The 27117-nt window shown below is 53.7% G+C and overlaps 1 protein-coding gene across 2 annotated transcripts; it reads right to left on the bottom strand.

Moving 5' to 3' along the window:
• F8 (coagulation factor VIII) lies at positions 1-26443 on the bottom strand. Of its 2 annotated transcripts, none has more exons than XM_074147203.1 (26): positions 26295-26443; positions 22521-22645; positions 22113-22235; positions 21606-21818; positions 20487-20558; positions 19915-20022; positions 17808-18029; positions 17318-17552; positions 16144-16318; positions 15095-15188; positions 13299-13510; positions 12858-13008; positions 12490-12699; positions 8460-11211; positions 8029-8197; positions 6995-7201; positions 6175-6403; positions 5898-6080; positions 5580-5696; positions 4280-4351; positions 3863-3948; positions 3207-3362; positions 2228-2372; positions 1099-1247; positions 647-823; positions 1-416 (listed from the first exon to the last, which is right to left on the bottom strand). In XM_074147203.1, the coding sequence occupies exons 1-26, from the start codon at positions 26441-26443 to the stop codon at positions 261-263; spliced, it is 6687 nt and encodes a 2228-aa protein (XP_074003304.1). In that variant the 3' UTR covers positions 1-260. The 2 variants fall into 2 exon arrangements, with proteins under 2 accessions (XP_074003304.1, XP_074003305.1); XM_074147204.1 differs by having other exon boundaries at positions 8029-8194.
• Positions 26444-27117: the final 674 nt, after the last annotated feature.

Raw genomic sequence — 27117 nt, 5'->3', positions numbered from 1 at the left:
ACTGGAAAATTACTGTTTAATTCTTCAGCATTAGACTGGAAAATTACTGTTTAACTCTTCAGCATTACGTCTGAATATATGGCATCTGGCAGATAAAGGACAGGAAGAGGCTGATAACGAGCTGGCCATGGCAGCAGCTCTGTAAGCCTCGTCCTCCCCGGCAGCAGGGGTGGCCAGGTCCCTGGAGGGTTGGCTCCAGCCCTGGTGAGAGTTCAGTGTCCGGTTGGATGCAGGTCCTTGGGCCAGCGCTGGCCATGCCATCAGTAGTCCTGCTGAGTGTCGCAGCCCAGGAGCTCTATCCGCAGGGCAATGTGGTTGTGCCACCGGCGGGGGTGTATCCTCACGTAGCGTGCAAAGAGGGGGGGCTCCAGGGTATTCGTCACTGGGCTGGTGTGGTCTTGATTTGCCTTGAAAATCTGGAGAGGAGAGAGAAATCAGGGGGTGCGCTCTCCTCTGCTGGTATAGCGAGCCCATGACATTATCAACCGAGACAAGCATCACTTGGGAACGTTTTAGGGAGGGAGAAGCACAGCCCGCCTCATGGCTTTTGCAAAAAATCCCATGAGCATGTTTGCTGGCAAGGGCTGTGCTTACTGCCCTGGGGGTGGCCATGGGCTGCCTCTGGCCATGGAGCAGCTCTGCCTACCTTCTCCTTGCCGTCCTGCAGGACCGGGCTCCAGTGCACGCCGTTCTGGCTGCTGGAGACAGCAAACTCCTTCACAAACATAGGGGTGAAGACAGCTTTGGCACCTTGGGTTATGATTGCGGTCACCTTCTTGATTACTTCAAAGTCCACCTGCAACCACTCGCTGGGGTTGTTGCTCTGGGGAAGGACAGACCGCTTTCAGCCCTTCAGCAGCAACGAGAAAGACACACCTGTCGCAGCTGAAGCCAAGCTAGCCCTGCACATAGTCCTGGGCATCACCTGCCCTACCAGGTGTCTGGTTGGAGCTGCTGGGTGCTAAAATCAGGCAACTTGCACAGTGCGTGTGGCTGTACACACTACCCACGCAGCCCTGACCAGGAGAGATTGCAAGTACCCAGCCTCCCTGCTGGGATGCCCCCCTGCCTGCCCCGGGACCTCCTTGCACAGGCTACCTTTGGCCTCCATGCGTTGGTCCTCCCCTGCAGGTTCAGGCGGGCCTGGGAGGGTGACCAGTTGGAGAAGACGCTGATGCTGGAGGAGGATGCAGAGATGCGCTGGTCAGGGATCCCTCTGTTCTCCATTCCTAGGGGCATGGAGCAGCCTGGAAGAGAGGAGGGATGCTTCTTATAGCCATCACGGAGATGCCTTCTGGCTGTTCACTGCTCCAGCCGCCCGCCATGCATTTTCCCTGGTTACAGGTCCTCCTGTGCCTTGCTGCAGCGTCACGGTCCCTGCACTGGTCAGGGCCCCTCCATGCAGCGTGGCTCTGGCTGGGGAGTGCCAAACTACCCCTGCCACTAGTCCCACCTTCTTTTCTCCCTGGAGATTTTACCTAGGAGGAATGTGAAGAATTTGTGCATCTGCCAGGACATAAGGAGCACCTGTCTCCAGGGGAAGGGCAAGAATACCTAGCACGGAGACACCCTGCACCTGGTGTGATGGGGCACACTTGTGGCAAGGGGTGACAGCACAGCCACTGCTGCTTGTAGCTGCTGGAGAGCCTACCCTTTTGGTATGTGAAGCTAAAGAAAGGATCCCAGAGCACCACTGCCCCGGGCAGCACTGTGGGCCAGAGCAGGCTTGCCTTGGAGCCCCTGCCTGGACATGTTCCTGTGCAACCTGCTCTAGGTGGACCTGCTTTGGTAGGGGGGTTGGACCAGATGATCTCCAGAGGTCCCTTCCAACCCCACGTCATTCTGCGGTCTATCATTCTGTGATCTGCAGAGTGGCAAAAACAGAGGAAAAGCCAATAGCATCTGTCTCTGCGTGTTACCTGCTCCCCCAGACTGAGGCAGCAGCTCCCCAGCTATCAGCTTAGCTGCTGCTGGAGGTCTGGTGGTGCAGAAAAAGCAGTGGTGAGAAGTGTCCCCATACACTCCCTCTGGCATTGCCTTCTCTAAGAGCATAATGAGATTTTTCCAGCTTTGTTCCCCACCCCCCGACATCTCAATGCCATCTCCAGCCTCCTCCCTACCCCCTCCACAACCGCCTGGGGTGTCCTGAAACACGTGGGGCTGGCGCTCAGCACCCCACTGTGTCAAGCCCCAGCTTTGGTGCTCGGTGCCCGGAGGTGGGACGTACTGTTCAGATCGCAGCCGATGAGCTCCATGCGCAGTGTGGTCCGGATGCTGTAGTGAGTGGGGTTAATTCGGATGTACCGGGCTACGATCGGAGGGTTGAAGTGATTTTCTTTCACTCCGGTTGCATCCACGTTTCCAAAGAACAGCTGCAGGGAAAGGGAGAAAAAGGATTGTTGTGCCAGTGGAAAGAGAACTAGACAGGACCAGGATTAGTGGGGAGAAGAACATTCCTGTCTGGCACTTCTGTATCTTATCACCATCCTTACATGAGAATGGCAGCTCAGGGAAATGTTTTCAGATGTGATTCAGACCAAAGAAGTGTGAATGGGCCAAATCAGGATGAATCACAGAGAAACAGGAGGAGGAAAAACTTCGAGTCTGTGCAAACAAACATGTTTTTATATTTTCACCAAACAGAGGAGAGAAAAAGAAGGAAAAAAAAAAAAAAAGTAATTCCTGGGACTTTTGAACCTGGGAAAAGTTTTGGCCACAGCTGGTGTACATGATGGAGGCTTTTCTGGATACTTTCCTTCTCCCGCTAGAACAACCAGCTTATGTTCATTTAGGTTGTGGGGTTTTTTCTGATGAGATCCCCCAAATCATCTGCATCTACACAATGTTATCAGAAAGCCAAATTTGCCTTTGGGGTCAAAAAAGATATTCAGGCAAAAATCTTATGCCTAGCTCTAAGTAACATGCTGCATAACGTCAAGTGGTGGATTTCACAGCCACCTGGGATTGTGGAAAGAAATAGCTCAGTCAATGTAAAATGAGACAGATGGACACAGACAGCAAGTCCCTTGCAGATCTGTGATCTGCGATTCAGTCATCCTGGCAGTGAATGCTCACTGTTCCTGCCCTAATCAAATATCTCAAGGACTCAGGAGATCTCTGCCCTGTGCACAGAGCTCCCCTAGCCCTCATCACCCCAAGAGACCCCATTCTGGGGATACACTCTCCTCAAGACCCGCTTGCCTTACCATCTGGGTGCTGGTAGCGTTCCCCTTGTATGTCTTCCACCTTTGCCCATCAAGGCTGTAGAAGACAACAAACTGCGATACGTAAAGGCTGGAGAACTTTTGACGGGCCCCTTGGGTTTTTATGCCGTGAATAATCATGAGATGCAAAAGGTCCACCTGAGAATGAAAGTCAGGGATTCATTTCTGATGGAAAACTCAAGCCATGTTCAGGCAATGCACTGTTAACCCGTGGAACTCACTTCCTTGTGACGTAACTGAGCCCAAACCATGACAACAGGTTATGAAAATATTTAAAATAGTCTTTCATAAGGGCAGAAGTCAGCCAACAGCGGGGAGAGGGCAGGGGAGAGCTGTTTGGAGAGGTGAGCTGTTCTCACTTGGTCTTTGGGGGATTTTTTGCACAATCCAATGCTTTAGTCAGACCATCAAGTGATTCCTCTGCTGCACTGAGAATGGATTTGGGGGTCAGGCCAGCAGCAACCATGGCCAGACCACCTGCCACCAGGATCTCAGAGCTCCCCTCCCAGAGGGGAAGTAGCAGGATGTAGCTGGGGAGACACTGGCCATCCATGCAGGTCCTTCTGGGCAGTGCATCAGCCACCAGCATGCCTTTGCAATGTCCCCAGTGGTGTCTCCAGTCACAGGGCCCCTCTTACCTGGATCCAGGCATTGCCGCTGTTGGTGCTCCAAGCATTGATGGAGCCAGTGTTATCCAGCCTGGCCAGGTAAGGAGCCCACTGCCCTGCGAGGAGAGCACACAAATATGAGGGTGCTGCTGGCCCCTGGTGCTGCCCAGCCTGAGGCGGTGAGAAGTTCATCCACAGGATGGAGCCTGAGGATCACTCTAGGGTTTAGTAGCCACATACAGGGTGGCAGAACACTGACAGGATGGGCCAGACACGTGGGAAGGCACCTCCACATCTTAAGTGGGATGCTGGCATGGGCAGGGATGGAGGAAGGATGCTGCCAGGGACTCGGTGTAGCAGAGCCTTGGCCCGGCAATCACGTGAGTTGTGTTGGCTGAAGCTGGCCCGACTTCAGCTGCCTTCCTTGCAGCAACAACCCCTACTCACCGTACTGCCCCGACGCTGTGATCTGAGAGTCTGCAATGTGGCCCGAGGCCAGGCCGAGGGCATTCCGGCAGTCTGCAGCCAAACAGGGAGAAGGAGGGTGAAAACCAGGGAGAGCTGATTAGATAACAAGGCTTTTGAAGGAAAAGCCTAGGCTGGGTAGGTTGTCTCAAGCCTCCAGGAGCCCCCAGGCTTGTTTGTCTCACACCAAACTGTGAGTTTCAGATGCTTCTACATCCACCCCTGAATTTTAGGGGTGCTGGAAGTTCTTGCTCCCGTCCCCAGTGGCAGCAGCAGAGAGTCCCCAGCATCAGTCACAGAAGCCTCTTGCCAAACTCCTGTCCCTGAGTCCCTGACCTCTCATTCCCGTGTCCTGATCTCCCAGTAATGCTGACAAGTGTCTCTTCCTTATACCCATGTCTTGCTCCTGAGCCTTTTTGTTGCTAGGCAGCATCTTTTAAAAACAAATATCACGTCGCTAAAGGAAAGTCTGCCTGACACCTCTGTCTCTCTGTGTCTCTCTTCTGGTCTGCTGAGCACAGGGCTGTTTGTCTCTTATAATAACCATTATTATTAGCGACTTGTCACATCTTGGCATCTCCACCGCATGGCAAATGCTTCTGGGGAAAATGCGAATTTGAAGTCTTATGCACATTTGTAACTTATGGGAACAGTTTCTGGCTGACACTTAATACTCTGTTAGGAAGAGGAGAGACTGTCGCTGATAAAATACTGCTCTCACACACCGCTTCCCCCGGTGCTTACTTATGGCGAGGTGGAATCGTGTTGTTCAGGGGTGAATGGAGTCAGAGGTTTCCTGGATTTTGCAGTTGCTCTTGGGGCTGTGTCTATCAGAGCAACCTGTAGTCAGGCAGTGTCACTCGCTGCCTCCTGCCATCACTCCATGCCTCAGTTTACCTCTCGACACGAGGTTAGGCAGCTGGGGACTGTACCCTCCCGACAGCGTGGGGCAGGCACCGGCATGTGCCTGCGGTTGCTGGGGCAAGTGCATTTTACAGGAGGGTCCAGGGACCCTCAGGTTTGGAAAACAAGAGCTTTGGGGACAAATATTTACAGGCAAATGAAGCTGGTCTCCCAGCCTTCACCCCAACCATGTCCCCAGCTCTGTGCTTTGTAGGGTGGCAAAGGCTGAAGTTGTGCCTTTCTTTAAGTGAAAACCCAGAAGACCTCACTTGGGCCACCCCAGGGGAAACGCTGAGAGCCCTGGGGGACAGGGAGCTCAAAAACATGCTGACCGTGGCCATGGCAGCAAGCAGGCGAGGGCACAAAGAGGATCACTCACTCATGTTGTACACGAGGAAGAGAGCACTCATCCCAGCTTGCTGGTGCTCCCCCACTTTGCACTCTACTCGCCAGATCCCGGCATGTGAAGGCCACATCTCCACCGTTCCGAAGACACCTGGCCAGGAATGGAGAGCAGAGGGGAATTACTGGCTGGAATGGGATGCCACCATGCCAAGCACTATGCAAACACGGAGGCAGACTCTTCCAGATCCATTCCCCCCTCCTTGCTATCCCCCCAGAGACTTGGCACTTCCTAATGGGCATGGACATGAAGCCCCAGCAGTTGGGTGTACACGGTGCCCGCGCTGTGTCTCACCGGGATAAAGGTTGTAGACTCCCATGCGATACTCCTGGCTGGTCCTGATGCTGAACAGCTGCCCGTGAAAGTGGACGGAGTGGATATCCTCAGTGCTGCCCATGTTCAGGAGGTGCCATCGGACCCGCTGCTGCTGAGCCATCACCAGCCCAGGCAGCGTGTCACTCACGTAGCCGTTGATGGCTGGGGAAGGCAACGGTCAGGAGCAGCTCAAGGCTTCAGGGTTTTCCCATCCCAATATAGGTTGTGGGATGGAAAGGGCAAGGGTGAGACTCACCATGGAAGGAATGGTTTCTCTTAAAGTCAGGGTTATCCTGCTGGATGCGGCAGGGAGGGCGGCAGTTCCTCTCCATGTTCTCCAGGAAGTACCAGCTTTTGGTCTCATCAAAGATAGTGAAGAGCAGGGAAAACTCCTGCACAGCCAGCTGCCGCCTGAAAACGAAGCTCAGCACCCCACGGCGGCAGATGATCAGTGGCCCAATAAGGCCAGAGTGCAGATCCTTCTCCTGTCAGGGAGCCAGAAAAGAAGGGTTTGCCTCAGAGGGGGAGGCAGCGCTGATGCCCACAAGTGGCACAGCAGTGAGGAAAGCGGTGGCTCTGTCTCATCCCTGGCCTGGCTCCCACTCATGCACAGGGCATGGCACATGCAGGGCGGGAAGGACAAACTGGGTTCACTGGGGGATCCTCACTCTGCCCCTAGATAAGAAAGGCTGTGCAGCATGTATTTGCATGTGCTTTCCATGAGAAGTGGTATGTGTCTGTCTGTCTGTCCAAGTGTCCAACAGTCCCTATCCCACTACCATTGGAACCCACGGGCCAAATTCAGCTAGATTTGGCAGAGGGGTAGGGGACTACAAAATGCTGGTTCCCTGCGAGTCTCATAAGCTGGTACAACTGGGGGAAGGGGGGGGACAAAAACAATTAAGAGAAGGGAAGAGAGGAGAAAGCACCAGCATGGATTCATTACTCTATTAGACACCTGAGAATCTATGCAGCCACAGGCTGCTCTCAGCACAGCACCGCAGGAAAAGCCTTGACCTCACAGCCAGGACCCAGGCGTGCTGCCCGTCTCTCCTTCCTGGGATGCTCCTACCTACCAGGTCCACGTTGGAAAAGTAAGCCCAGGCCTTGCAGTCGAACTCGTGGGTGGTGGGTGCCATCTGAGGCAGGACTTTCCAGGAGTACCTCCGGAGCTCGCCGGGCTGCACCGCCTCTCCACCCTGCGTTGTACCCTGCGTCTCCTCGTAGGCTTGCAGTGTGGAGTGGAAGGAGAAGGGTCGTGAGGCCAGGTTCTTGAACGTAATCTGCATCGGAGGGAAGGGAAAGCAAAGGGATTGTAGGAGGGGGCTAGGTGTAGGGCTGAGAGTGCCCTGGACCCTGGGGTTGGATCCAACCAGCTGGTGGGAAGGAGGCAGCCATGCCCCTGGTGCCCAGACCTCCAGTTGGGTCAACTCCTGCTGAACCACAAGGTGTGGCTGTGCAGTGTGATCCCTAACGGAAAGCTCATCCGGCCACGTCAGCAGGATGAGGCCCTCTGCCTGCTCAGTGGGAGCCAGGGCAGCTACACTACTGTCTCTGGAGCCCAAAGATGCTCAATCCATCCTGGTGAAGACTTCAGTGAAAACTGGGCAACTTCTCCAGGCATATGAGTCCTGAGCCTGGTGAAGAGCCTTTCACCTCTTCCTTAGGTGGGCACTAAAGGACCATTGGTGGTGAGGGAAGCCCAAGCCTGCCCTCACATAGAGCACCCAAAGAAGCTGTACTGAACCCTGCTTAGCTCATTACGCTCTTTACAATACCTTCACCCAAAAGGCTCCCCATGGAGCTCAGGAGCTGTTACAGGGGTTGGGTCTGTCTCTGGGCCAGGGTGTTGCATCTGAACACTCTGAGGTTCTTACTGGCCCATTCCTCCACCCACTGAGGTCCCTCTGAATGGTGGCTCTGCCTCCCAACGTGGTGCCATACACATGCCATGCAGGGTGCCAACAGGGCAGCTCCTGCCCCCGAGCCCTGAAGGTGAACCTGCTGGCATTGCAGCGCTTGCAGGCCCACCTCAGCTCTCCCTCCGGCTGAGCACTGCCAGCAACGGGGGGATTTCAGGTTTCATAGGAAATGGGAACTTTCAATTCACCATGATGACGTCTTCAACTTCTGCCCTGATGTACGGCCCGAGGATGCCCAAGTGCTCGTCCAGCTCTCCCCGCTGCAGCGGCTGCGTGAAGGAATCGTCCATGTACTCTCGGAAAACCACCTTGCGGTACTGCCGGAAAGGCTTCCTCCTGCCGCTCCAAGGGTCCCTGCTGGGGTGAAGGCAGTTGAGCAGGTGATACTGTCCCACAGGGAGGACACAGAGCCTAGAGCACCCCTGACCCAATTGCAAGGAAGCTGGAGTTACAAAACTCCCCAAGTGGAGGGAAGGGCCTGGGAGCATCCTTCCCCTGGGCTGCTTGGCTGGGTCATACAGTCATAGACCTGTGATCCTGCCTGCCAGGACATGCCAACTCACTCACGAAGCCATGCCAGGCAGTGCAGGAGAAATACATGAGAGACAGACACACTTACGTGGCTTTTAGGAAGTGCTGGGGTCTCTGGTTCCTGTATTCCCACATCACCTCCACCGCTGCAATGAAGTATTGCCGTACCTCCCCCTGGAAGGAGCGCGGGTCGTGCTCCTCTTCCCCGTAGATGTCGAAATCCTCCATGGTCTGCTCTGTGTCACTGTACTCATCGTAGTCCAGCTTGTCAGCCCTTGGCCTCGAGGGGCTGGAATGGGTGCCGTTGCTCAGAGCCAGACTCTCCCTATGTCCCGGGGCATGGTTCCTCTGCCCAGCTGTGCTGTTGCTTTCCCCATCCTCCTTGGGGTCTCCTAGGCCCTGCCCCTCTCTCTTCCCGGTTTCTCTGGGGACATCTTCCCCACTGAGCACCTGCCATTCATCCGGACTGGTTTGCACATATTTGACTGTTTTTTTGGTAGTGCTGTGGTTGTGAGCAGGGCTGCTGGGAGACAGGGAATAGTTCTCTTTGGAGGCTGCTTTCATAAGGCTTTCTTCCAGGCTTTGCCCAGACATGCTCTCAGGCATGTAGTTCTCCGTGGCATTGGTCTTGACCTGCTGAGGCTGAGGACTGAACAGACCCAGATGCTCCACAGAGTTTGTCTCCTCCTCCATCTGGCTTCTCCCCTGAGCTTCCTCGCTCCCAGGAGCCCCCCAGACAGCACCTCTGCCCAGCTGCTCCTCGGCCAAAACTGGGCTCTCCAAGTCCCCAGCATGTCCCACTGCCCCCAGGGAGATTGGGTCCCAGTTTGAGGCCAGGTCTGCAGCCACAGCAGCAGCCTGAGTTTCTGAGCTGCTTGCTGCCATCGCCACCTTGCTCCCCAGTGCTCCCTGCATAGGGAAGGAGTGTCCACTGCGCTGGGCCACCTCATTGCTGCTCCGTACACCCCCATCGCTGCTTGGCCTTCCCTCAGGATGCATCTCGTCAGCACCATCTCCAAGCAGAGCCTGTGGACCATCGCTGCCCGGCTGTAGTCTCCCCTCAACCATGTTTGACTTTTCTTCCAGGCTTTGCTGGGCCACCATCACCTCAGGCAAAGTGCTGCTTGGTATCAGGGACCTCTTTTTGAAGCGAGCACTGCAAAAAGGGGAATGAGGTCCACACACCTTTGAGGCTTTCTTATTCACTGGTGTCTCAGGGGTCTGGCTGGCCAGATCCTGCTCTGCTCTGTTACCCTCAGAGAGGGGCTCCCTACTGCCAGGCCAACTGGGAAGACCCAGACCATGCATCAGGTCTCTGCTCTCCAGTGACCTGGCTTGTCGAGGCCTCCAGTCGGGGCCACTCACGCTCGGGGCTGGAGCTCCGTGTCTTGGAAGCTGCTCAGGGCTGTTTAAGAAGGCATTTGGGAACTGCCTTGTGTCATTGGCCATGACATTTGATTCAGGAAAGGCAAGATTGTCCATCTCTGGCAACTCCTTAGTGGCTGTAGCATCCTGAAACACTGCCTCCAAGACTAATTCATCTCTCTCCTCTGTCATCACGTAGCTGGAAGGCTCGATGTCATTGCTGTGTGGAAATGTGGTTTCTAGAAGGCCTGTGCCTTTGGCAAGTTCACCGGCTTCTTGTTCTGTGCCACTTTCTGCATGCAAGGAGTTACTCTCATCTGTGGGGATTTGTTCTTGTAGAGATTTGCTGGGTCCTAGGTCTGAGAAAGAAACATTTTTCCCTTCAAAAAATTCATAAAAGCCTTGCGAAACCACTTCATGAGGTCTTTTTTCCAGCCTAGCATCTACCTCATTTGATGAATAATTGCTTTCTCTGGTGTCACTGTGAACCACAGCGTGAGAAGTCCTGTTGTCTTCTGTCTCACCTGAAGATGCAGGATTGCCCAGTGTGGAAGAAGAATTATGATCAGTACTTAAAGCCAGTTCTCCATTGATTGTGTCCTGTGACTCGTATAGATTTAAGGACATTTTATCAGCCCCTATTCGCAACTTTTCCTCACCACCCTGTGAAGATGTGTCCTGAAGTCCCAGATTGTGCTCCAGGTCATTCTGGTGAAATGAGCTCCTGTTCTCTTGAAAAGGAGCTTTGCTAGCACCATAAGCAGTTGAGTCCCACAAGCTTGTTGCATGAGTAGTTGTCTTTTGAGGCTCTGCTTCCAGGATCTCTAATGTACCACCAGACTGGACCATTGTCCTTTTTACTGATTCCCGCACCTCTGAGATTTTTGTCACCTTCTTTCCTGCCAGAGCATCTTCTGGAGCTGGTGTGGCTTGACCTTCTTCTGAGCTCACAGTACCATGGACCCTTCCACTGACACTTGCCAAGTGTTCTCCAGGTGGGAGAGCCCCAAAACCTTCATCCTGGCTGATGGTTTTTGACAATTCTTCTTCATCTTCCAGGAAGGATTCATAGGACACTGGGTCATAGTTTGTCTCTGGCAGAGAAGGCATGGAAATACCAGGTAGGTGTGGGATTGTTCCTAAAAGCGTGGATGTGTCATTAGAAGAGGGATCAGAAATCCTATCATTGCTCAGGAGGGCCCCATGGTTGGGTTCTGTCAAGCACAATCTTGGCTTCTCTGTCTCATTTCTGGAAGAGGTGACGTTGTTCAGCTGCTCATTCACACATGGCCTGCGCAATCTCTTTCTTTTAGAAAAGCCCCTGGGTTGGAAGTCAAAGGCATCCTCCTCATCCTCAAAATCCAAATAATCTTCCCCATCAGGGTATTGCTCATATTGGCACTGCGAGACTGTGAACTTGGCGCGCATCCCTCGGTCTCTGAAATCAGAATTCAGGCACCCCAGCATCCAGACGCCTGTCTCAAGAGAGGACAAGAGGACACCATCAGGCCACCGTGGTGGGAAATCAAAAGAGCTGCCATCCCCATACCACTCCCTTGCTAGTGCGACCTATATTTTCAGGCAGCCTCTGGGTTATGGTTGAGATTTCGTGTTTTCATAACGCCTAGAGTATTTAACAGCTGGACTCACAAGACATCAGGGTTGCTGGCAACATCAGAGCCAGTCCTGACAAGCACCATCATCAGGGCCAGCGTTTCCTGTGAGAGCAACACACACCCGCGAGGCCCCAACAATAGCTTTGTGAGAACAGTTAATGCACCGAGAACCCACGGAGCCTCCAGGATCATTGCCAGCAGCAGAGTAATCACCACAATCCACCCCCAAAAGACATGCTGGTGCTGTCAAATACACCTCTCTCCCAGACGCAGTCGTCACGTCTCTCCCACTCAAGGGGAGAGAAATGAGAAGGCTGCCTCTCGCTCACATCCCCGGCCAATGCGTTGGCTCCCCGCAGCGAGCGCCGTCCCTCCAGGCGCCACGAGTGGGTGAGGAAGGTGTGTAATAACCAGGCTCTGACGCTGGAGAGAGCTGTCATCTGCTGCCGGCCGAGCTGCTTCACACCAGCGGGCAAAAATCAGAGCTCAAACGGACCCAGCGTTTGGCTGGGCTTTGGAAAGCTTCCTGGGGGTATCTAGAAACCCTGTCCCCTTGGCTCAGGGTGCAGCGCTCGTGACCATCGTGTCAGCGTTTGCAACCACACGGTAAATTCTTCTTTTCCCCTGCGAGCGAGGAAATGGTTAACGGCACCGTTTTTGCAAATGCTAAGGAAAAAATGCTGAGCGTGGGGGGGGAAATAAAACCGAACTCTGAAGCAAATCCTTCCTAGGACTTCTCCATGGCTGCCATTCCTGTCCCTGGCAGAGGTGTGGGGGTAAATGGGATGCTGTGACCAGCGGCTGAACCCACAGCAGGGACAGCTCTGCCACTCCTCGTGACCTCCGAGCTTGGAGCCAAGGGTGCAGATGCAAAGTCCACGGGGCTCACGTTACTGCAGCCAGTGTGACCTTAACACACCCTATTAACGAAGTAAAATCCAATAATTTAATTTCTTTGATTTAAGCTCTGGAAGGATTTAATCGTCCCTCTCGATTTGCTGTTCCAGCAGGTTGCGCATCCCTTTGCTCCCAGGGCTGCCAAAATGTGACCGGGTACCAGAGACCTGGCTGGAGGCGCTCACTTATCTCTGCTGTGATGCCCACCCCATGGTTTATAGAATAGCCCACGTTACTCACCTGGCTTTTCCAAACTCATGAAGACGGTTTCTCCAGAAAACGGGAATAGGGTGAGCACGTCCTCGAAGACCATGTTGCGCTTGAAAGTGTTTCCAGAGAAGAAGATGGAGAGGAAATCCGTTTGGGCCCCAACACTCAGGACGTACCAGTACACAACTTCATTCAGGCAGAGTTTTGGTTGGAGGTTGTCAAACACGAAGCCGTTAATAGCTGGAAGAGAGCAGGGGTGAAACATTTCATCAGGAGCTGATTCCCCCATGGCTGCCGAGCTGCTGCATGTTCCCTGGGGCAGGGATGAGCCTGTGCCTGCCGGGGCTGCAGGGAATACATGAGAACAGTCTGCAGGGAACCCCTGGCCAAACACTCACTGTGCATCACGTTGGAGGCATAAAACTGGGGGTCCTGGGTATCCACATGGGCTGCATCAGTGCAGAACCGCCTGATGTTCTCCTCCAGGTACCAGCTGCGGTTCTCATCGAAGACGGAAAACAGCACCAACCTTGCATTGTCTGACATTATCTGGAAGGAAGAGAGGGAAGGAGCTATTCCTGGTCCGATCAGAGCACCCCACAGGGCCCAGTGTAGACGCCAGGTCCTAGTCTGGGTGCATGGGGAAGAGTTTACTGCTATTTCACAGGAGTTAGGGTCCAGGTTTGAGGAGAAGGGAGCATGCAAGGGAGGACTGGGACTGATGAGAACAGGGTTGAAGAGCGCAGGACAGACAAATTTGGTTTTACCCAAATATTTCACCCACCACAGTTATTCCAGCCTTTCAGCCTGACAGTTGAGGCGACAAAGGAAGGACCCACCTGATTTCCTCTCTGATCCATGGTCTTCTTAAAGCAGATCAGGAGGGGCCCGATCAGGCCTGAAGCTGTGTCTCGGACCGGGTCGATGGAGCTGTAGTAGAAACGGGTGAGGCAGCGAGGATCCGCCTGCGTTGGCCCATCCTCAGTGGTGACTTTCCAGCTGTAGGTGAAGGACTGGCCAGGGGGGATAGGAATGTCCTTCACGTCCTTACCTGGCAACACACAGCCCAAGGACAGATCAGTTAGGTCGGGGCTGCTCCCAAATGGGGTGATGCCACTTTTTAAAAGAGCTCGGAAAGGAGGTTTTCTGACCACACAAGTTGCATTGAAAACTGCCCAAACCCCCACCCACCCCAGGATGGCACACTGGCTGCTAGCGTGGAAAGTTGATCTGGGCAAAAGTTGCCCCTGGGACCAGGTGAGGATGGAGAAGCACATGCCTACTTTTGAAAGCCCTTGGAACTCCTGCAAACTGGAAAATTTGCCCAGTCTCAGCAGTGTCTGGGCTCTGGGCTGCCTAGAGATGAAGGTACAGGTTTGCAGATGAAGGTACAGAGCTGGGCAGGACTGAAATGGGTGAAAAACAAAGCAAAGAAAGATAGATTTTTAAGCAAAAACAGCTAGACCATGAGAAAACCAAGGAGGACATCTGGAAGGAACAGAAGGAAAACTCAAATGCAAATAAATCCTCTGAGCATTCAGCAGGATCTTGCACTGATGTAGCCTTAGGAAAAGACCTTTCTCTGCTCCAAGTGCCCAGATGAGCTGCTGTATAAGGACAGTTTGCAAAGCTCATGTGTCAGTCAGGGTAGAAATAGCTCTTTTTGTTTATACTCCACTAAAGAGCATCATTCCTGTGGCTCCAGGACCATGACTTGTCCTCTTTCATAGAGTTGAATGGCTGGCAAAGCTGGTGAGCCACATCTGGCTGGGGGATGTTGACAGAGGGACAGGGACAGGGCTCCCAGCTCCCTTGCGTGGCTTGGCTCCTTTAATCTTGCCAGCCGATTGGGCCGCTTTGCCCTTTTGACTCTCCTGAAGGAAAACCTTAATTTAGATAGTAACAGGTCACAAAGCTGACCCAGTTCACTGAACTCATTAGTGGCTGCTGTCCTGATTGTGCCACTTCTGCTGCAGCAGAGGAGTTTTTGTCCAGCCTCTGCAATTGCTCCCATCATTGTCATGCACCCAAAAGGGCAGAGAAGAGGAGGGGAGAGGGATGGGGCACGATTTTTCCCTGGTGGGATGTGGGATGGTCTTTCACAAGTCGTGACCCTGGGAAGATGATGGCAGGGCATGAGAGCAGTTCTGAGAAAGGGACCTGGTAACTCAACAACTCCAGAATAAAAACCATGAAGTTGGAAGAGGGAGAGTCTGAATCGTTATTAAGTGTCCCCCCCCATTAAAGCGGGGCAGGTGGGAGCCCATGGAATGAGGACTGTAAGCAAACTGGCAAACACAGGCAGGATAACCAGGGTGGTTCCTGCCTCATCAGAAAGTGGAAGCCTCCAGGATGGACCAGACAATCTGGTCCCAGCTCCCTGGCTGACAATGCCCCTTCTTCCAGCCATCATCCAGGCCTTCCTTAAAGGCAGGGTTACATGGCACCAAGGGGGACATGAATCATTATCATCTCCGGGATTGCAGGTCTCAGGCGCTTGCATGGATGAGTTGGAAAACCAGTCTTACCATGGGCTGCAGAAAGCTCTCCTGGCCCAGAAGAATGGCAGTGGCCAAATGATGTCCCACATGCTTGTGCCAATGCCCAAATTGATGTGCCATGTGGCCTGCCTTACCTTGAGAGGACTTTATGGTGTGGTATGGCCTTACGCTGGTGAGGCCATGAGGGTAGATGTTGTATGGTCGGCTTGCCAGGTTCCTGAACACGATCTGAAATAAGGACAGCCAGCAGGAAGATTTAATGCTTTCTGAACATTGTGAGCTCTTGGGACTGCCCTCACTGTCCTCGCAGGGAGGGAAACACTGGGCAGCGGTGCTCTGGGATCAGCTACCTGCCAGTGTGCAGTGGGGAGGAGCCCAGACGTGTCTGGGACCACAAAGTAGGAGTCAGAATAGAAGAAATGACTGTTTATTTCTCTACCAATGTACACTGTGGGAGTTGTTCATTTTAGGGAGGGCATGAAAATATCAGATTTATTAAAGGGAAAGTTGCTGTCTTTAGTCTCACTTTGCATGAGACAGAAGAGGTCTGTCAATCCAGGAGGCCTCCGAGGACCAAGACACTAAGTATGCACAGCAATCAACAGCTTCAAAGTGCTTCCCCAGTTCACCGCATGAAGCCCTTCATTTATTTCTCTAAATATCTCTGTTGGGGCTTTGCCACAGGCGTTACCTTCAGCTCCATGCCCACACCTGCACACAGAAACCCAGGCAAGGAGCAGAAATGTGATGCTCCTGGAAACCATCCTATTCCTCCTGGCAGCAAACAAGTCAAGTGGTCGGTAGAGGCACTTGGGGAGACACAAGAAACAGTCCCCAGTACTATATGGTAAGAGCACACAGATGGAGAAGAGTGGAGGATGAGAGGACACTCTTGCCTCAGAGGAAGGTGCTGGATGCCATCTCTCATGGATTAATTCACAGGATTCCTAAAATGCCTGCAATGAAGTCAAATCAAGGGGACCGGGCCATATCCTGTGTATCTCTGCTGATCTCACCAAGAGTATTTAGCTTTAGCTTTCAGTAACATCTGCCCTTCTGGTGAACTTTGGACATTACCAAACATGACAGAGCACCTCAACGATTTATGTCAGACCTTAGCCACAAACCAAGAGCTATTAGGAGGAACATCATCAAACTTAGAAGTTTCCCCTTCCAGTCTTACCTTAAACTGATCTCCAACTTCTCCCTTAATGACAGGCCCCAGAATTCCCTTGTCCAGATCATTTGACACCTTGCGCTTCTTGAAGGTTGCATCCTCGTACTCCACAAACATCACTTTCTTATACTTTGAACCAATCCTCTGAGGGCCAGCCTCCAGGAACAGGCTCGTGATGTTTCTGCAGGCAAGGCAGAGAAAGAGCAAATGGCCACATGGGGGACACTGTCAGGACCAGAGCAAGACCTTCCATCATCCAAGGACCTACACAGCTGCCCGGGGACTACCAGTGCACAGTGGGGACACCCATCCCTGCAATCACAATCTGCATCCTGGGGATTAAGGTTTCAACTGATTCAGTGCTTCTTTAATGGAGAAAACTTCAACCAGGTTCCACAGTAGCATCCTTGGGCTGACACTGTCCTGTTCTGCGAGGAAGCGGTGGCTGTGGGAGCTGAGAGCCTGGCAGGTTGTCCTGTGTCAGGGAAAACCCCCAGTATCTGGGCATAAGGCAACAGAACAGCTGCCTTTTCTCGATCAGGAGAGGACACCTCCTCTGGGTTGGGGGCTGCAGGTGGGGATTTCTGCCCCACACGCTTTGCTCCAGCAGCCACTCTCTGGGATCCCCATCTAGAGCAGAACACGGTGACCCCGCTACCTGTGTCAGCAGTGACGTCGGGACTGGTGACAAGTGTCATCTCCATGCAGCAGTGACTAAGGTACTTCTGCTGAGGTATTGCACTTGCATCACCTCTCCCTCCAAGAAGTGGGGCAGCAACAGGGACTAATTGTCTCTGCCATCTAGAGCAGGACCTTCCAGACAGGGCAATGAGACCCACATGTCCTGGCTGCGCAGGACCTCCTGGCTAGAAGGTGAGAAGGGTCACCAGGAGCCACTGCCTGCTTAGAAGGGGCTGGCCCCAGAGACCTGGGCAACAGAGAGACAAATGCCCCAGCAGCAAATGCCTCTGCAGGACATTTGGTAGAATGAAGCAAAGCCAGGTCCTGCCTTCCCATGGCCTCCCCAAGACCATCCTTGTCCTGCATCCATACTGCCAACATTAAAAAGAACAAAACTGTCCAGGTTGGGCATAAGGAAAACAAATTTCTGTGGAAAAGGGGAAGAGCTGGCAGGGCTGCCTCGAGGAGCAGCCTCATGGGCACCCATCCCCTCTCTCACCTGTCCAGAGACACTGGCTTCACGGGGGCGTAGTCCCAGTCCATTTCCTCAGCCGCGATGTAGTAAGTCCAGGTCACAGGGTTCTCTTTGGCAAAAGAGCGCACTTGGATCACATGAAAAGTTTCCTCATCTTCTTCAGGGTAATCCATGTCCTCTGGGTCATCTGACAGCTGTCCCATCTTCATCAGGCGCTCCTCTGGACACTCCTCCACCTTCACAATGGCTTCCATGCCAGCTGGGATTAAAACCAGTCAGAAAGCGTCACATTGACATGCCAGCACAGGCCCACACTCTCCTAGGTTCTACTTGGGAGATGGCCTCTCCATCAAACCGTCCATCGCATGGGTCAACCTATACCATCCTGGTCACAGGTCAGGTTGTACGTGGATGTAACACTATGGCACCTTGGAGCTGCAGCACTGCATAGAACCCTGAGCCCGGGCCCACCCCTAAACTTCTTTTCCCCCAAGCTCTTGCAGAATAAGGTTACCTTGCTGATGGGACAGCATTTGGCAGAACATCCGAAACCAGCCAGCCGTTCCTGGCATGGTCTGGGCTGTGAGATATGTGGCAGGGGAGATTTCTAGGCTGCTGAGACGGTGGCCTCTCACCAGAAACGTGTGACCTTCGAAGAAGATGGAGTGGACTTCTGGCCCAGTGCCCAGCCCAATCACGTGCCAGTGGACCTGCTTCTTGAGGCACAGTGTGAGTCCTGCCAGGAGAGAAGAAATGCACCCAGGAGTCAGCGCTGTGTCCATCCCTTGTCCCCACTCTTGGTGTCATGGAGTCAGAGCCTGAGACATGCTGAGTAGTCCCCTGCCCTGTGAGGTGGTGGCTTCAAGCTGGAGAAGTCGCATGTGAACGTGGACTGTCTGAGCAAACCAGAGGCACAGGCGACATCACCCCCCTGAGATAAGATTGGATTTACAGAGTGAGGGGTGTGCTGATGGAAACTCAGTGGGATGCAGTGGCAAAAGAGGTAGATGTGCTCCTTGACTCTATAAATATGGGAATTGGGAACTGGAAAGGGGAATAATTTGCCTCATCACTGGCGAGCCTGATACTAAAACATTGCATCAGGGGCAGTAGCTGAAATACCCCAAAAAGGGCAGAGAGAGGTCACCAGGGTTATTTGAAGGCTGAAGAAAATTCCTTCTTCAGAGAGACTCAAAGAGCTCAGTGTGCTTAGGAAATGGGAGAGGACTTGACTCCATTGTAAAAATATTTTCCTGGGGAGAAATTAGAGTGTGCTGAAGGGCTGTGTAATCTAGCACGGAAGTGAATAACAAGAACAAGTTCCTGGAAGTTGAAGCCAAACAAAGTCAAATACAGAGTCAAGCGCTTGTTTTTGGCACTGAGTGTGATAGGTGACTGGAACAGATCCCAAGAGTCCCGGAGGAGACAGGGTGGAGGCTCCGTCCTGAGGGTCTCAGCTCTCCATTGCTACCTCTCCATCAGACTCCTCTCAGGCCACGTCCCACAGCCAGACAGGAGGCTGCTGGGTGGAGGTGGATACCTTCTCAAGGGGAAAACCGCTGTGCAGACACAGTGGCTGACCATGAGGTCTATTCAGCTCCTAAGCTCCATAGATCCACCAGGACAGGGAATTCAGGGGAGTTTTTCTTTTGCCTTTTATTGGAGAACGGCCAGACCCAGGTGGGAGGTTTCAGGGTGCGGTTTACCAAGCTTGCTGATGGAAATGACTCTCCTGACACTGTTTCCCAGTTTGCCTTGGAGATTCTTCACCCTCAGGCAAACTAGACCTTCTCCCAGAAGAACATCAGAAAATGCCAACATTTGTCTTCACTGAGACCACAAACAGCCTTTTCTTTTGCTTTTCTGGAGAAAAGAAGGCTGAGGGAGACCTTATCACTTTCTACAATTGCATGAAAGGAGGTTGTAGTGAGGCGGGAGTTGGTCTCTTCTCCCAAGTAGCAAGTGAGAAGACAAGAGGAAACGGTCTCAAGTTGTGCCAGGAGGGGGTTGGGTTGGATATTGGGAGAAATTTCCTCACTGAAAGAGTTACCAAACACCAGAACAGGCTGCCCAGGGACGTGGTTGAGTCACCATTCCTGCAGGTATTTAAAAGATGCGTAGAAGTGGCACTTGGGGACATAGTTTAGTGGTAACTTGGCAGTGTCAGGTTTACTGTTGGACTCAATGATCTTAAGGGTCTTTTCCAACCTAAATGATTCTATGGTTCTATTCTGCAGATCCTACAGAGGTGTGTTGTCAGAGCCAGGCTAGTGAGAACTGAATTTTGCCCTCAATGCTACCTCCAGCTTCGTTCACAGAGCTACAAGAGATGAAACTCTTTGCTACCAACACTATTCCTGGAGACATCCGAGGGGGTCAGCTGCACTTGGCAGCACAGACAGCTGGAAACAGGTCCTGCCCCACTCTAAATGGGCAAGGCAGATCATGGAGTTGAGATGTGATAGTCCTCCTGGGGTGAAGACAGCCTAGCAGATCCATCACCTGGAAACTACTCTTGATGTCCCTTCTCACATCATTTCACAAGCTAACTTGAGTTTACAGACCCTGTTCCTACCACCTCCCCTGCCCTCCATCCCTGTCCCCGGCACCCCGACACTCACCAGGCAGTGAGCCGTTGATGTAGCCATTGATGGTGTGCAATTCTGTCCTGTTGTGAGACAGGGGCTGAGAACCTGCCACGGAGCCAGGCTCAGAGTACCAGCTTTTCCCTGTGGAGATAGGAGGACGCAGTCAGCTTCCACTTGAGAGCATTTAAAAGAAGAAGGAAACCTTCCCACTGGGGTGAAACAGTATGAAAGCCAAAATCCAGTAAGGTCAGATGTGTGGTGCCTGTTGGAAATCCACCGCAGACCTGGCCATGGCTCTGCATGAATATGTTGGTGGCCATTGCACGGGACAGGGCATTACTCCCCAGCAGCTTTGGCTTGTGTGATGGGCACAAGGCCAGGGCATGGGGCGGTAGAGCTGAGGGGGCTGCACGCTCCCTGCACCTGGGGCACAGAAGGAGTAATGGCAGTACTGTACCAGGAGGACATTGGCTGGGGAGCTGTACAAGGCTCAAACCCTGGGGAGACAGAGTGGGACCTCAGCAGCTGTGTTCACACCACGGCCAAAGCACACACCCCGGACTAGGCTGAATTCAGGTTCCGACACCAGTCACCAGGGTACTTACCCTCATCAAACACTGCGAAGAGCATCACAAACTCTTGCTGCACGTTCTGGTTCCCATCACTCATCAGGCTCCCTGCAAGATGTCACAACACAAATCTCTTTAAAGGTCAGCAAGCACCATGCCCGTCTCACCAGGGAATTCCCTTTGTGCCCCTCCAAATCAAGGCCAGGCTGTGGATTGCTTTTCTCACATTCACAACTGGCACAGCCTTGTTTCCAGCCTTGCAGTCCCCAGAAGCCCATGGTTGAGAGGCAGCTGCCCCCAGAAGACATCAAAAGGTCTGTTTGTGCTGCCTTCTCCTCACAGGATACACTTAGTCACCTGGAAGAGCCCATTTTTGCTAGCCCCCTCATCAGCACCATCGTCTGTGCTCGCTCTTCGTCTAGACTTCGCTCATCAGTGGAGAAACTCCTCCTGGTGAGTCACTGGAGCCTGAAGACAGTGCCCTGGAAGGAGGTGACTCATGCCCATTCCTCTCCAGTGACTACAGAGGGGTCTGCACAACCACCTCCAGGAGACAGCTCAACAAGGGGTGACCAATCCCACCTTAGGTACACTTCTTGGTGCCTTGCACCCAGCAAGTATTAACAGTCAGGATTTCACCACCTCCATGTTTACCGAAGGAAGGAGAGCAGGCACAGGTACTGTGGACCAGGCAGTGCCCCAGGTGTCCTGCCTCTCTCCTGCCTGATCTTTAACCCTTGCCGAGACAAACTTCCCTCTAGTTCTTCCCACAAAACCCTGTTTGACAAAGCCCCTGGCTGACACTGAACAATCACAGTTTGGTGAAGTTCTGAAGGAAAGACATTTATGCCTCCACAGCAAGTCACCGCACGGATAGATAAGGTTCAGATACAAGGTAGAAGACTTCATCTGGGGTCTGAAGTCTTGCAAAGGAAAGAAACAATCGATTACTCCCCAGCAGGGAAATCCAAAGTGTGTTTGGCTCCTGCACTGGGAAGGGACACTTTGAGGAAAGGGCCAAACCCCAAAAGTGCTGTTGTTGACCACAGTTTACTGACTCCACTGCCACGTTCAGCCTCTAGAAGGGATCTTTGATTTTTCTGCTTTTTCATTCATGACTGCATGTGACCTGTCCCCATTCTGTACTGTCCTTACCAGGTCGGCACACGAGCAGGGCTCCGATCAAACCAGAGTTGATGTCCTTCACGCTGTCGGTGTTGGAGGAGTAGGAGTGGGTCAGGCACGCTGAGTCACCATCCGTGGGACCCTGGTTTTGCTGGATTTCCCAGATGTACGTGTGTGTCTTCCCCGGGTTCACCCTGTCACCCTCCTTCTCTGGCTGGCTGGCCTCATCCTCATACCCTGCACCTAAAGCCAAAGGAACAGCTAGATGTCAGCAAAGGTTCATCCCCAAGACACTGTGGCTACAGAAATGCCTCTTTCCCCAACCCCATGGCCTCTCTCCACCCCAGCCCCCACAGCCAGCCCAACTCCCACTGGCAATAGGTGGTCTCAGGGCAGTGAGCAGAGCTGTGCCAGAGACTTGACGGTTGGGCTGTGCACCCACCATCTTCCCTGAAGCTGAAGGGCACAGTCTTTCTGGCCCCAAGCATCCAACCTCAGGTTTAACCTGTGTATTATCTCTATAATTGCCCGACTCACCCTCTGACGCCTTCCAGTAGGACACCCCGACAGCATGGATGTTGTACGGGCGGGAGGCCAGGTTCTTAAACGTGATGACCACTGTGTCATAGACTTCTGCTCGGATGGTGGGGCCCAGGAGACCTGAAGGGAGGAAGACAACAGGGTCAGGCAGCTGATACCCACCCATGGGCTCCAAAGGGTCTGGGCTTTCCACCTGCACAATTAGCAGGTGTCCTTCAAGTACCACAGCAGCATCATCTGCTCCAGCACCAGCAAGGCTCCCTCTATCCCAGCAGCTCTGCTCTACTGGGACTTTACCCAGGTGCTTTCCCGTTCCTGGCCGAGGAACTGCCAGCACCCAACCCAGGATGAGTTTGGCCATTGTCATGGAGAGCTTGGGGTGACCGCGCTGCAGATGCTTCTTACCCATCCACGCTGGCTTGGGCTTGGGCTGCGTGAACGAGGCATCAGAATACTCCACAAACACGGCCTTCCTGTACTGGGGAAGGACACCAGGAGCGGGGGGCTGTGGGCCTGGGTGCCCCAACACACTGCAGGAAGAAGAAAAAACCAAGGCTGATTGTGCAGCCCCATCCACGGATGGGCAGCAGCCATCCTCTTCCTCCCCTCACCACCAGCTTGCTCATGGTGTGCCAGCCCCGGGGATCACTCCCCCTGTTATGTCCTTTGGGTTTCCTGGCAACCCCCCAGGTGTGTCTGGAAATGTTTTGCTCAGCTCATGGATGACAACGTGGCAGTGATTAATGTCACGGTGTTAGTCACGATGGGAGAAGGCACAATGGCAGGAGGCACAGCGCCATACCCAGGACAGCCACAGGCATCGCTGCCAGTCCCTGCCTCGTGCCTCACCTGGCTTCGTGCTTCCCCACCAGCAGAGACCCAGGGCACTGGGATTGCTGGGATAGCAGTGTCATGGTGGCCTCTGCCCTGCAGGCACCCCCCAACACCATCCCCAGCATCTTCAGGTGTGGCAGACACATCACATCCTGAATAACCTTGAGCATCCTCCCCAGCTTCCCCTGGGGAAGAGACTGTCAGGATGCATGGCAGTTTGCTCTGTGGTCCGAGCAACGTCCCCACACTCATTTATTTTCTGACCAAACTGGGATTTACAGCCAGCTCCTAAAAAACTGCTCCTTGCAGCAGGAGGATAAAGGAGCCCCAAACGTATTTCACACCCCACTTATCTCTGCTGGCCGCTTTCTATCTCTATAAGTGGCTTAATAAATTCATTTTCCAGAAGGAATCCAGCACATTTATCAGGATAAAAAAGCCATTAATTTCTCCAGGGATTTTAGAGGCTGGCTTATCAGCCCTGGGACTGACACCATTTCCAGTAACCAGACAGACCGCTTCCAGTCTTGTTTTGTTTGGAGCAAAAGTCAGGTGGTATTTTCTTCCCTCTGAAGAGGCAGCGAGGATTGCTCTCCCCCTCTGACTAAGCCTTCATTCAGGCAGCGGTTCCCTTTGCGACTCTTCCTCAAGAGGAAGAGGAAGGAGCCGGAGTGAGTCAAATTTGGGAAAGGGCGACGCATGCTCGCCCCCACACCGCCGGCTGGAAGCCACCTGCAGCCGGGGGATGCTGCGGGGAGAGAGGGATTCACCCTCCCTGGGGACAGAGCAGGACGGGTGCCCACAAAAACCCCACACGTGCCCAGCTTCTGCCTTTCCCACCACTGCTATAACCCCCTGTTCGGGCTGGCAGGAAGCCCCCAGCAGACACAGCCCCAGTGAGCAGGGCCACTGCATTCAGCTGGCTTTGCCCACCAGCCGTTATCACGCCTGGCTCGATGGCAGTAGGGTCCAGACCAAGCTTTGCTCTCCAGGGTGACCCCAGGCTGGGAGGTGGCAGTGCCGCGGGGTCGCTGGCACCGGGCTCTCCACTGTCAGGAAGCTGTGCCTTAATCTCTAACTTGCAGAAAGCCCAGCTTTCAAAAATACATCCCTGAGATATGAGGGTCTGGTCCTGCTAATTCTGCGGTAAACAAGGCAGGAATCCTCTGGAGCCAGGGGGGTTTTGCTGGCGTGTGGGGCCATGGCTGGGAGGAGACTTGGTGACACCAGGGCCCGGCGCTGGCGCAGCAGAGCCTGACAGCCTTTGCAGGGGATGAGGAGGCAGAGTTCGGAGCGAGGACATCTGATCCAAGTGCTTCTGGCCGGTCCTCTGCACTTGGGGTCCCCGTGGACTTCCTACCCCACGGGCGGCTGAAGCTGAGGCAGGGAGACAAGTTCCTGGCGCCTCGGATCAGCATTGTTAGCCGTACTATCTGTTCATCTCTCCGAGCCGGGAGACGGCCAAGGTAAACAGCCTGCGCTGCCCGAAGCACTCAAACACGGGCTGCTGCTACGTGGCCGCCAGCTCTGAGCCAGAGCTGAGATCCCTGGGGCTGTCGCAGGACGTGCTGGTCCCGGCTCTGACCCCACCGGTAGGGTTGTGTTTGGGAGGAAGAGAAACTGAAATCATGGGGAAGGCGTAAGCAGCCCCGGCCCCGTGTGCTGTAGCCCATTCATTTGGCAGAGCTTCCCACCAACGTGCCGGAGAAACTGCCGGACACATAACAAGGGTTTTGGAGGTCCTGCCTGGAGGTGCACCCTTAGGTGCTGCTATGAGATGCTGGTACCATGAGGGAGAACGGGTGGAGCAGAAGACACAACACACACAACTCCGAGGCAGCCCAGCTCTGCTCCTGCTACACTCCTACATGCCCTTTCTCCCCAGACTGGCCATTTTCCTGTGCCCTCCCCACACGGGGGGAGCTGGGCTGAAACTGCACAGCCAGGGAAAAGGCACCGTCATCCAGCTGGGAACAGCCAAGCCGAGCAAGCCCCAGTTCCTACCATTGCTTCCCAGGAGCCGTGTTGCCCTGACCTCCCCTGCCTCTCTGGGGTGGAGCACGCCACCAAGCCCTTCTTGAGAAGGCCAAATTTATCTTTCCCCATTCTAGAGAAGAAGTGACCTCAGACTGCCTGCTGATACCCCGCTCGCCCTCAGGGGCGCCCGCAGCCAGGTCCCTGAGTCACTCCCGGGTCAGAAACGATGCACGAGCGCTTCACTAAAGCCAGTGCCGAAATGGAAAGCTGCAGGGTTGAATTAACAGCGTGAGCGACCTCACCTCCACAGTGCATCGTTAGTAAAAGCAGGGCGGGGGGGGGGGGGCATTAGTAAAATGGGTGTGGGGGTGTGTGTGCTGGAAGCAGTTTTCCAAAGGGAGTAAAAAACAACATAACTGGTACAGTGACTACGGCAGTTAGTCAGGCTGACCTGGCCCACCACCGGAGCCTGGTTTCCAGTGCCTGACCACAGCTCCACACTCCTCAAGCCAGTACGGGTCTGAGAGAGGGTTGTGGGCTGATATCGCCCCAGCGCAGAGCCTGGGGAAGGGGACGTGGCAGCAGGAAGGGGTACAGCTTGGTCCACAGGGGACGTAGCTGCCCCACTCTGCTCCCCATGCTGAGCTCAGAACAGCCCGTTCACAGCCACGCGTGCCCAAGCCAACCGTGTCTCCAGACAACACCGTCCCAATGCCTGAGCAATGAAACTACCACTTTTCTTTCCCACTCCAAAGAATCTGGGCAAAACCACCCTGCCTTCCTCCCTCTTGTCGCTGTGAACAAACACCATTCTTTGCCCAAACACTACCAATTGTTTTCATTCCTTAAAGGAAAAATTTCAGCCCCAGCAATATAATGTACGCAAAGATATAAATACCTAGAGCTGGGTTTTACCGGACACAGTGGAAAGCTTTTGCTGCTCTGAGTTACATCAAGGGGGCACAGCCAACCTCCTTCTGCAGCCCCCAGGCAGGGAAGCATAGAACCCCATCTCCCCAAAGCTCCCCAGGTGCAGAGCAGAAGAGAAATCCCAGGCTGGAGAACCAGCTCTTGGCTCTGGGCACAGACTTTAAAGGCTCACAGGCAAACGGCATTAAAATAAAGCAGCACAGAGCATGTCTGCATCTTTCTCTACAGATTTATACCACCTGTGCATTATTAGGAGTTGCACTTAGTGACTCCCCATCGTGCAGAATCATCCGTTCCAGCTGTGCCAACAGCTCAGTACACCCACCTAGCCAGGTTGCCCCCAGGTGCTTGCCTGGACCCAAGCTCATGGTGCTGTGTGTGCCAGGGTGGGAGAACACACGTAGCAGGGTGCTGGAATTGCAATAGAAAGAGCCTCACCCTGCAGGCGCTTGCAGCACGGAGAGCAGGTCGCTGTGCGTGTAGTCCCAGGCGGTTTCCACTGCACCGATATAGTATCTTCTGACTTTGCTGATGCCCTCCTCAACCAGGCAGAGGAGCAGGAGGCCACGCAGGGCTCCCACCAGCATCGTGCCTGTCAGCCGGGAACCGCTCCTGCTTCAGGAGAAAAAGTGAAAAGGAAGGAATGAGAAAGGAAAGAGGAGAGGAAAGCCTTTATCTTCTCATCCAGCCGCTGTAATCCACAGGAGGCGATGATTTAAAGCCAGCACCCACAGGCTCAGTCAGAGCGCTGGAGAGTTTCTCAAAGACATCAGGAGAGGAATTGCCCGAGCAGGTTAGTACAAAGAGGAATGTGTGAGTGATGAACTCTCCCTCTCTTCCTCTGGAGTGCCAGTGACAGGAGGAGAGGAAAAAACAAAAGGAAAGGGAGGGCGAGCGCAGCAGTAAGCTCCGCTGCAGGACCCAGCTGGCTCAGTGTCCTGGCGGGTGTCCGGGAGCGAGGTGGGGAAAGGGAGGGTTGCAGAGGAAGGGGAATTTAGGTGCGGTCTCTGCCTGGTCCCACCTTCCCTCTCACGGCAGAGGAGAAGGAGGAGAGCGGGTTGCAGGCTAGTGCCCCGCTGCCATCCAGCCTACAGGACCCTTTATTTCCCACGCAGGGCAGCCTGGGCTTGTACCTGGGGCTGGAGCTCCCCAGGGAGCTGGCAGCTGCCTTCTGTACCTGCTAACCCAAATAGCTTGAGGAAATGGTGATTTAGGGGAAAATTTGCCTTCAGGATGCAGATGGCTTATTGATACGAAGCAG

This window comes from Numenius arquata, chromosome 5 (assembly GCF_964106895.1).
Source record: "Numenius arquata chromosome 5, bNumArq3.hap1.1, whole genome shotgun sequence".
NCBI classification, from domain to species: domain Eukaryota; kingdom Metazoa; phylum Chordata; class Aves; order Charadriiformes; family Scolopacidae; genus Numenius; species Numenius arquata.
This window is presented reverse-complemented; position numbering and strand designations above follow the sequence as displayed.